At 35.8% G+C, this 11,822-nt stretch overlaps 1 protein-coding gene across 10 annotated transcripts in view; it reads right to left on the reverse strand.

The window, feature by feature from the left end:
• Positions 1–3,206: 3,206 nt before the first annotated feature.
• Positions 3,207–11,822, reverse strand: part of ARL15 (ADP ribosylation factor like GTPase 15) — a 260,768-nt gene continuing 252,152 nt past the window's right edge. For all 10 annotated transcript variants that reach the window (XM_064642700.1, XM_064642702.1, XM_064642705.1 and 7 more), the window contains one exon: positions 3,207–7,008. In XM_064642700.1, coding sequence (XP_064498770.1) covers positions 6,856–7,008 — 153 coding nt within the window. In that variant the 3' untranslated portion in view covers positions 3,207–6,855. The remainder of the gene's footprint in view (positions 7,009–11,822) is intronic.

Genomic DNA, 11,822 nt, shown 5'->3' on the forward strand with positions numbered 1-11,822 from the left:
TTTTTAGACAAGGCAATTAGCATTTTTTTAAATCAACCTTAGTTTCAAATACTTGAAGGAAGTCTTTCAGTTTTAACTGACACACATGTGTAAACCAGAGTGGATTGGCAAACAAAGCAATTTAGTAAAAATGGACTAAGGCTGTCATAACCCATATGAATTCTAATGAGTGCTAATTTTTTCTCTGCAGCAAGATAAATATTGGGGCAATTATGAGTTGCATTTTTCATTCCACTGTTAAATAAAAAAAAAAAACAATTTCCCAGATACTGCAGGTAATCAGTGCTAATTTTAAATGGTGCAATCCCATTCATATTTTGAATCTCTAGGTCTTACATACTTGGGAATGCTATAATAAAATAATTCTGACAGATTTGCAAATAGATATTTGTTTTCATAAGCATTAAAATAGACAATCTTGACATTGGCAGAAACGGGGTCTTTGAAAGATACAATAATATTGCAATTTGGGTGTATATGCATCTCTGAGGAAATGCTAAGATACGTCCTTTCAAATAAATAAGGTGACATAGGACAAACAATGCTATTTGAGCATTTCTAACAGAACACAGAACAGATTCATTTCCATAGAAGAAATTTTTGGAGTGCCAACCTTAATGCATAGCAGGAATTATTGCTTTAATGGGACTGTGTCAAAGTTGACAGGTCCTAAATGTAACCTACTATAAAATTAAACTTTTTACAAAATGTTCTTTTGATCCTGAAAAATCTATCAACCTTCCAAATTCAAGACTGCCACATTGTTAAAACACCAAATACTTTGCTGTGTGGTTGGCCATTAAACTTGTTTTGGTTTTGCAACATTCATATGCAAGTCTTGATTTCCTCTCTCCTGCACACCATCTTTGGGACTATGCATTTAAAAAGTACCAGACTTTTTGTTTGGGATTTCCATTATTTAGCATTTCAGTTAGCAGTGATTTATAACAAAGTTACAGTATAAGGCTCCTGTACTCCAGTGCTCAATGTCTCCTTAGAAAGAGGGCAGCTCTTGATACACGGAAGTTGCCAAACCACAAATGGATTTTTATCTTCTTTTACTTATTACATGCAAATACTTTCCAGTGCACACTGAAATGCAATAAATTATAGTTACATGGCATCATAATAAAACTGAACAACAGCATTTTACTATTGTGAGGTGGCAGGTAAAAAAAAAAAAGACGCTGTGATGGCTGGTTTTATTTGTTGTCAGTTTTAGGTACAATTCATGCCTCTTCTTAGTATGTGGGCAGGTTCTAAAATACACGTATAGTTTTTTCATGTGTGAGAAATGTTTCTGTGCTTAGAAATTAACTATACAATAGTTTTTCATTACAAATATGGTCTTTACCAAAACCAGGCTGGAGGAGACTGAGGGGAGACCTCATCACAGTCTACAGCTTCCTCAGGAGGGGAAGTGGAGGGGCAGGGACCAATCTCTTCTGTCTGGTGACCAGTGAGAGGACCTGTGGAAATGGCTAGAAACTGTGTCAGGGGAGGTTTAGAACCTAGTAAAACGTTCTCCACCCAGAGGGTGGTTGGGCACTGGAACAGGCTCCCCAGGGAAGTGGTCACAGCACCAAGCTTGACAGAGTTCAAGAAGCATTTGGACAATGCTTTCAGGCACATGGTGTGACTCTCATGGCTGTTCTGTACAGGGTCAGGACTTTAATTATCCTTGTGAGTCCCTCCCAACTCAGGATATTCTGTGATTCTGTGATTCAGGTTATTTTCAGGCAATGAGTGCCTCTTCTCCCATAATCATCCCAAACCAGCACTGGACCTTTTGCTAAATACTTCAGCTGGATTTACTGTAAACCTGACAACCAGATGATTAGAATACTTTTGCTCTCTCCCAGTTTACTGTCACAGGTAACTGGAGCTACATAATCTACTGTTAGAACCATTTGAATATCTGCCTTTCCTAGAGATATTCAGTGATTAAAAAACTGAGGCATACTTAAGACATAAATAGAAGTGCTGAACATGCTTGATGCACAAACATACCCTCTATAAACAAGGTTGCCCTGAACATATCCTATCAAAACCCACCGGAATACCACATATTACATTTTCCTATGAAATCTGGTGAATGAACAAGCAACACACAGAGCATACTTTGGCTTCTCCAAATGTATCTGTGATGAAAGCTACAACACATTATAAGCAGGTAGCATTAAGCATGAATATCCCAGATCTGATCTTCAGTCCAACTCACAAAATGAAATTAGTCAGTTCACTCATGAGGGCTGAGGACTGAGAAAGGTAATGATCTTTTTGTTTCTTCGCCTAACAGAATTCAGTAACAGCTCTACTTGATTTCAGGGGTCCTTTTCAACTGCAGATACTGAAAACAGTTTGGGTTTTCTTCATGTAGGATATGGGACTCTCTCTTATCCTTGTGTTAACCTGGGCTCTGGATGACTAACCCTACAGCTGACACAAACAGATGTTTTTATTTGTTTAAACTATTAGGTCAAAGGGCTAATGAGCTAATGAAAATTCTTTCAAGAGCTCTCAAATGAGGCATGATTAGCTGGTTTTCAATTCTGATTTATATGAAACAAAAGAATTAAAAAACAATTATCAGTTTAAAAATCTTTCATTTCATTCCTAGTCTTGGTTAAGAGGCAGATTTAAAAAATAGTAAAATGGAAAAAGCATACCTTAGTAGCTGAATCAGCAACTCCAGTCTGGCTCAGCAGTGCTATATTTCCATCAGCTGTTGCAACTTGCATTGTAAGAGCATCTTCTACTCAAATAGTGTTCGATAGGATAACACTGAGCTGTTTCAACAATCTTTTATTTTCCCCAGAGTATATTCCTTTGCTCAACTTCTGTAGCTTTTGTTTTGTATATGTACTTTGCCATGTCATTTATTTAAAAATAATTTCTAGTCATATAAACATGTCTTTCAATTTAATATTATGGAAGAATTGTATAAAGATTATTCCAATCGCTGTTTCAGCAATAAACCTGCAATACCATTTACATATATTTCCAGTAATGACATCTTGCTGTCAAAAAAATCAGTCTATTTTTGAAAGTTTCTATTTTGTATGTATGTGTGTGTAAATGTGTAACTATGTATGACGTAGCAATGATTTATACAGGGTAAATAATTAATCTTGAACATTCAAAATCAAGGTAATATGCCATACTCTCAAGTTGGCTACTTTCTCAAGAAATCAAAACTTATCAACTCAATTCTACACAGCATTTATTTTCTTTCTTTTTCTTTCTTTCTTTTTTTTTTTTTTGATAGTGGAAATTATGTATAAATCATAAACAGTACAGGTTCCCCACATCAGCAGTTGACCATTTAATTGGGTCAACTTCATGTATAGACACTGTATTTTTAGTATAAAGTTAAGATAATATGGCAGTTAACTAATATTTTTTGACTACAGAAAAGATACAAACTTTTGTAATATAAATTAATTGCCATTACAAAAAGGCAACTGTATTAAGTAATACGGTACAAAAATCTGCAACTTCTATAAATATAATGAAATGCAAGAAGTTAAATGAAATAATACATCACAGATTTTTGTATAGCGTATTTGAATAGGCAAGCTAAGATACACATGGAGCATTATACAGCAAGAAAGAATATCAAAACCCACTAAGATTTAACTTTTTATCCATACAAATGCTAGAAGTACAACTACAGGACACGACATGGAAGCAGTAAGATTACCAGCTCAGAGTGGGCAGACAAAGAAGTCTTACTGATGAGCTGTAAAGCATTAGGCAGCAGACAGAAGGTTGTCAAAACCAGCTGTTGTTGGATATTGATTGATAATGTTTTCACTCTGACGGCTGAGACACTGCAGACAGCCACAGGTCTGAGAAGCCCAGTGTGGGCACACACACATACACACACGAAGTAATTTAACAGATGGCTAAAGAACATTAAAGCACATCTTTTTTAAAAAGAAAATGTTCACTCCTTAATGAACTTGCAAGTAAAGTAGAGCCTAGTGCCCAAGTTTATTCCACCTAAATGATGAACACATTTGAAAAGATTAAAAAAAACCAAACTAAAACAAACCAACAAAAACTGAAGCAATTGAGATTGGTTAGCAGAATGCAAACTGCATAGTGCTTACATATTCTACCAAGCCAGAGCATTCAACAACACTATAGACAAGGAATTATGTCATGAGCTGCTACTGAATGTTTTTATCCCCTCACAAAAAGGTGAAGTTGCTTATAGACATTAAAAAGGTACACATCCATTAAGTCTATCTACAACACAAAACCACAGAAGTACTACATTCAAAGTAAAGTTAAGTGTTGGTTTTAGCCTTCAGCAGTTATGAGGTATTGTTTCAATCTGTGGTGAGGAATGATCGCCGTATTAATAAGAAAAAGCATACTCAAAATAATTCAGTAAATCAAAATCACTGCTTCTGTGCAGTTGACATTTGCCTTAAGGTCCTAGTCTAAGTGGCCACCGGCATATGCCAAAACCATATTCTCATCAATGTATTGGGCCTTTTTCATGTTAGTCATGTAGCACGTTCTAACAGTGCATATCTGGGAGATCATGACTAAAATGTAACTTGGAAACATAAAAGTTTTTGGACCAGACCGATGGTTTTTCTACTGATGGCAGAAATAAGTAAAGTTTCAAGAATGCAATATGGTTGGGCTTATTTTCATTTCCTGTAACTTTTGGTCCATAACTAAGGGAAAGAAGGGGAAAAACAGTAAAAAAAATGTTATTTCACATCTTCTAACTAATGGCCAATGAAAAAGCAGTAAAAGCTCTGAATCCCCCATTTTGCCTGCCTTTTCTGGCAAGTAATTTTCCCACCTCCTCCTTACCACTTATTTGTCGTTATCTCTAAACAGGACAGAAATTTGGGGGCCTTGTGGAAATCTGAGGACTCTGTAGCCTCTAATCTCACGTAAACTAAGAGAGAGTTTGAAATTGTAAATTAGATCCAATTCCTTCTTAAATCCTGGGAAAGGAACCTCCTTAACCCATACAAGAGAAACTGATGGGCAGATGGGTCCCGACTAAAGGGTGCAGAGAGAATTGAACCAAAGAAGGGCTACTCTGTGCTTCAAAATGAACAATTCCAGTTCTTGGTTATTTCCAAGAGTATTAGGAGTGAGACGATTGACCTGGTAGGAAAGAGAATAAAAAAACAAAGCAAGGAGATGCCCTTCAGGCTTTCTGCCTATTCTATCTCAAAATGAAACAAGGAGTTTATCAGTTTTCCCAGCTTCTTTCTGATAACAGGAACCAAGTTAAAACAGTGGGAGCAATGCAGGAAATCCAAGGAAATTGAAAAGTAAACAAAAATACCTATTAAAACCATTTTGTTTAACAAAGAGTATAATCGCAAGTAATAGAGAAATGGCTTTTATCAGCCTTTAAAAGCTGATCTTTGCTATTTTCTTATCCCCAAATAAACTAATGAGAAACTACAACAAACATTAAACAAAATATAAATGCTCAGAGTGAAAAGATATGCTGCTTAAAGCCCTGAAAAATGGCGTTAGAAGTTTCAGAACACAAGAAGAATCAATGAGAAACTAATGACACATCACTACAGTTTGTATTTGCAGACACTCAAGGGTAGCCGAATGTGCAAGGCACAGCATTCAAGGTGTGCACCAGTCCAGCAACTGATCTGCACGTCCCCTGTTGTCACTGACTCAGTGACAAGTGGCCTGGCACATTTCTTTAATGAACAAAATTGGGTTATAAAGTTTAAAAAAAATCAACAAAAGGCAGCCAAAATACTGCAAATCTGGGGAAAACGTGGAAATAGAAAATGTGGACTGTGTTACTTGAACCAAAGTGGCTTTTTCTGAATGTATTACAAATGTTGTTTCCCAATGAATACTTTTTTGTCTTCTAAGTAACACTTAGCCTAGAGTAAGCTTGAAAGAACAAGACATAATCCCCTTGAAAAGAGAAGTACAAACACTGGAAGACCCTTAATTCTGGTATAGATGCCTTGGCAATGTTACAATAACAGTAGTAGTCTACAAATGAGTGATAAAGGAAGCAGTCCTTATTTCAAATCACTCATACTTCTATCTAGTAATAAAGCCTCCACAGATGAACTAACAGACATTTACCTTGCTTTTTTATGGAAAACTACTTTCAATTAGTTTATTCCTTTATCCAACTTTTGTATATTTCTAAGAAAATCATTTTACTTAGATCACCTGTTGAGATCACCTACTTTCCCCAAATACTGTTATCTGTGCACATCTGTTTGGTAATTCACTTTTCATCAAACTTCCAGCAAAATAACTGTTCTGCCTTTGGCAAGGTTATGCAGTGATTTTAAAAGAGGACTCAACAAATTTGTCAACTGTGTTTTCACTTACTAAAACCTCAGGAATAACCTTTGCATTAACATGAAACAGCTTGCCTTTTAGGTATCCTAGGTTCTCAGTGGCTGTGCTTTTCCATACTGTGAGGTCAGTAAACAAGCTAATACAAATTAGACCCACAAATCATTTAGATATTAGTTATTTTTTAAAATCCAAGGTAACACATAGAATTCCTCCTTTACAGACTAGGTTATTTTTGTGCGCGCAAAATTCCCTATCAAGGATGATCGCAAAGCAAGAAAGCAACATGCAGTGTGCAGAAATAGTGGTAAACAAAGAGGAACTTCCTACTTCAGTAGCATAGACAACTCTACTGGAAATAGTTGTGTACCTGACTCACAGAACATTTATTTTAACAAAAGGACATTCTGCACTAACTCTGTATGAACAACATATCACAGCTCAGTCTTGATACCACACCATAATTAAACTGTGTGCAGAACGAGCAAGTACAGTGATGTCTGGAGAACCACTCCTTTCTCTTGGATTTCACATTCTTGAAGGTTCGAAGTCTCTCTCTTCTAGCAAGTTTATTAGAAGGGAGAAGCTGTCTTTTACTGCCTCCATATCATCCAAGGAGCAGGGTTTAAGAATCCAACGCTTTCCACGTGCAAGCGGCTCAAGTTCAAAATATTTTTTTATCTATTGAGGAAAAAAAAGAGACCAGTGTATTAATATTATAATGAAAACTCTCTCAGACCTAAAAAAACAAACTGAAACATAAAAAAAACCAACAACAAACACAACATAAAAAGATGAGGATATTAATTTTTAGAATCTTACCCACATCTGCCCTTATAATACAGGTTATGTAACATGACCTGAAAGTGTTTTCTTTAGAGGTGAGTGAACTGCTTGGAAGCTACCATTCTACCCTTGCATTTAACAGCATGGGAGGTCTGAGGAAGAACTGTAGTGATTTAAGGCAAAGAGCAAAGCACATGAAACATTTGCTCAAAAACACATCCAAACCAGCAAAAGTAACTAAGAAATTTTAGGTTATGTTTGTATTTTAATGTTAACTCTGAATGTTTCATTATACTCTTACTGGTAAACACTTAAGATGCAGAATTTGTCACAAGACTAACTTCACAAATCAGACATCAAAAATGTACAAATTCTAAACATTCCAGCCAAATGTGAGCTATAGCACAGCATCTCTTAGTGACATAGAGAACCCTACAAAAATAAAAATTCTTCCAAAATTGGTTAGTCTTTCTAAAATTAAACATAAAAGACTAGCACACTGTTAGTAGGATAGTAATAAATATATGTGAGACATGATGCAGTTTATTTGAAAGACCAATAACTAGTAACACTTGTTATACCAATTGTCAAGGCAGAAACACAGACTCACAGGAAGGCTGAGAAAGGAATGATTTTATTTAGTAATATATTCCAATCACTTTTCAAAATACCAAGTAAAATATCAAAACATATTTTTTAATTTTCTTAGGAGAAGATAGTAGTCTGCAGAGTATACTAATCCATCGTTTACTGTTTTCATCAAAATTTTAGTTTTTGAAAGTAAATAATCCAAAAGTCTACTCATGTTTGACTTGTCCACATAGACATTTAGTTTTTACATGGAAAACTATATCCATCAGAACTTACTACTGTCAATATATCAACAGAAGTATTTAGCTCTGACTTAGTCTGGACATTCTTGTTCATTGTAATTATTTGCCAAATACTCCTAATTTTCTTTTATCACAGACTGTGTCAAAAATATGCAGCACAATAACAGGAGCAGTCACTCATAACATGGTAGGCAGTAGAGGCCCTAGACAGGCAACTGGAGTCACACTGTGTAAGGCTGCACGTGCAGGAGGAATATAAAAAAGAAAAGAAAGAAAGGCTTCCAAAGTCCATACAAGCTGCAACATCTCTATGTAGCTCTTACAGTGTCTACAGTTTTGTTTATTAATGTATTCTAATGGACGAAACCAACTGTAGTTGTATCAACTTACATAATTCAGAATTCAACCACAACCATGTGGCAGGAAGGCTTTCTTATTTTTTAGAAAGAAATTTTGACCATAGGGTTTAGTAACAAATGTCAGGAAAAAATTGGGTTTGAGATGGACCTTCTGCTTACCCAGCTGGATACAGGTGAAAAATTTTAGAATCTCTTTCCATCAAAGTAGAATTATATCAATAACCTTTGAAAATGCAGTGTAGTAGTAGACATTCACTTCCCCTCAAATATTAAGACATACATTTGAAAAGTTGAAAGAAACAGGACTTCAACAAACAGTATTTTAGTATCATCATACCTACTTTTTAGCATTGTTATTTCAGTGCCACATCAGTACCTGATATGTTGGCATGGTTATGCGTGATAAGAACCAAAATACTAATCTCTATAAAGGACGTATTGCTATGTTCCCTGCAGCTGAAGTGACACCAAATTGAATTTACTCAATGGCACTGATCACAGTATTTGAGAAGCAGGGTAAGAAAGCTCTCTTGCCTGTTTCAGCAATAGCCTCCTTGACTGTCACATAAGGGGAGGAAGTAAAAGCTGCACAGAAGGATAACAAAGCAAGGTGTCAGTGCAGTTAGCGGGCAGAGAAGCCCACTGGTTTTAAACTGACAAATATGGCTGAGTAATTTGAGATGTTTCAGACCCACAGCCCAGAGGATGTCCACCACACCCCCTCTACTGGAAGACTATTGCCATCAGCCCCTTGAGTTCACTGAAGTCTGTCTGCAATCTTCTTTACACAGACTCTTGAATTAAGGCTACACCATATGAAGGATGGTCATTACATTGTAAGGACAATACTTGGGTTTAAAACTAGAAACACATGCACATGGAATTGGTGGCCATAAGCAGACTAGCATTGAGTCTTGTGCCTTTGTGGGCAAACACAATACAGGTTACCAAGGTACCCTTTAGCCAAGAAAAATGACTACAGATGCCAACAGCATCAATTTAGTGAAACAAATTTTGCAGATAAATTATTTATTTGGATGCCCAATGTTGATTAAAGTGTATTTTTTTCTATTTCTAGCTGTGTAATCGAAATGTAACTAAATCAGTGATGTGCTGTCATCATTTTCCACATCTAAAGAACAGTTCAGAGTATCTGCATAATAGGTCCTAGATGAATGCCAAAATCAAAGTGTTTGTTAACCAGTGGCTTTGAAATGGGAAGTTTTGATACTGGCATAAAAACACAACTGCTTATATTCACATAAGTAACAGCTTCATACCTTCTAGAGAAAAAAAGGATTTGCTAGATGACTCACGTCTAACACAAATCAAGAAAAATAACATTAATTGGCTTACAAATAATAAATAACTAAACCAGAAGTAGCACGGAAGTGATTTTCCACAACCCAAGGGACACTTTGTGGTACGTTACCATATTTCCTCATTTAAACTTCACACCACAAAGGAGTTTGCTAAACCCTAGGGTTTTGCAAGTGAGCTCTATGAACTTTGAAACTTCCAGAAAGAAGTTTTCAGGAACAAATATTTTCCAATTTACTATAACTTCTCCCCCTCTCAACTCAGAAGAAGTCATTCACTTTTTAGAACAATTCTTTTTTTTAGACTTAACTAAAGAACCATTTTTTAACACGCAACAGATGAAACAACTACACGAAAACAGACTGGCACAGATGCCCAACACTTTTTATACAGCTGAGTTTTCCACTGGAATGCTCTCAGCTTTCCATCCATGTTTGTTTCTCTAGTTGCTTTCTGCCTTGATGACTATCATTCACACTCATTGCCTGCAGATTTCCTAAGAGGATGTACACTAATCACCAAAGTATCCAAAGGAAGCTGAAATTCTCTGAATACTCACTCACGTAGGTAGCTCTTGCATCATCAACAATTACTATTTTACAACTCCCTTCAGTCAAACCACTACAAAAGGGGTGAGTTCCTCAGAGAAGCTCTTCTGCCTTCCCCTCTGCATGAACAGTGAAAAGCTTTCTGCCTGTTCATGGATGCTGGAGCAAAGTACTTCAGAAGTCTGACACATTAGATGTGCATTTATATACTGGCTTTACATTTTCAAGAGTTTATTTTGAGAATGCTAAATTTTTAAGATATAATCTTGGAGGAAAACATAATCAATTAAATCTACATAATTTTAAGACTTCTTTAGTACAATTTTACAGGATCTCACTGTATGTCTTGACTCCACATGGGGCCCTTGTTTTATAGAGAAGCTGACAATGTATTTACACCACATTCTGAAGTCAATAAAATCTAACAATACATGTTTGAAATTCCCAGTCTTCCAGTACTCCACCTTCTAAGTCCTATTCTGCTGGCATAATACATTAAACATATGGTTATCAAATGTTACTTAACCTCCATGCTAGAAAAGTCAAGACACAATAAAAGGATTGGTGCCCAGAACTTCAGCTGGTGTAAATTATCATAGCAGCATGGAACTGATGTTACTAAATTGATATACGTAAGCTGAGTAACCAGGCCCTGCTGAAACCTCTTCTATGTTCTATTACTGAAACTCATCATCTAGTCAGTTCACCACACATATGAACATAAGATCTATACGAAAACTTAGATACTTTATTATATGAAACCCAAGTAATTTCTACAATTCAACATGAAAAAAAAAGGATGATTGAAAGTATTATTTTTCATTCAAATTCAAAATTTTACTACTAAATTTCATCAACACAAATCAGCTTCCAGCCCACTGGTACTAATCTGTTCCAAACAAATACAAAATTCAGAGAGATACTTACATTACCAGGCTGGTAACTGGAGAACTTAATGGATAAAATATTTCTTCATTCATTGCTGTTTACTGAACAATTTAGTGGGGATTAAAAAGTGTAACAAAATGTATATCATATCCAGTCAAAGGCTTGGTCTCATCAGTGTCTCAACTACTCCGAATTTTTGAGACTTTTTCAGGACTAACCAAGTATTACTGCAAGAGGGTGACTGGTGGGGGGTATGAATTCAACTAATATAATCTAACTTGCTGAATCCATGTATTAACTGCAAGAAATGGTTCATTCATCTATCCCAAATCTGCATGGACAAGAAATGAAGTAATAATGGGAGATCAGGGTTCCCTATACCCACACTGTGGAAGTTTCATTGAGCTGTGATCCTGAGATTACCTTTTCAGACATCATAAAAATCTGCCTTTTGGAGCAACTGTTTAGAAGATGCAGGAAAGAGAGCCAATTTTGATTGCCACTCCATGAACAACAGACAATTCATGTGTAAATTCAATGTCTTTGGAGAAGAGAAGCTGAAAGTCCGTCACATAGCATTAAGTTTTAAAAAGGGAAACTACATAAAATGAGGAACTTAAAGAAAATTAACTGGGCAGCTAAAAAGGTAAAATGTTTGCAGGTGGCATAGAAAAAAATACCATAATTAGAGGCTCAGAGTATATTTATACTGTTACAGAAGACTTTAAAATAAACAGAAAAGCTTTGAACAGTTGCAGTAG

This window comes from Pseudopipra pipra, chromosome Z (assembly GCF_036250125.1).
Source record: "Pseudopipra pipra isolate bDixPip1 chromosome Z, bDixPip1.hap1, whole genome shotgun sequence".
Lineage (NCBI taxonomy): Eukaryota > Metazoa > Chordata > Aves > Passeriformes > Pipridae > Pseudopipra > Pseudopipra pipra.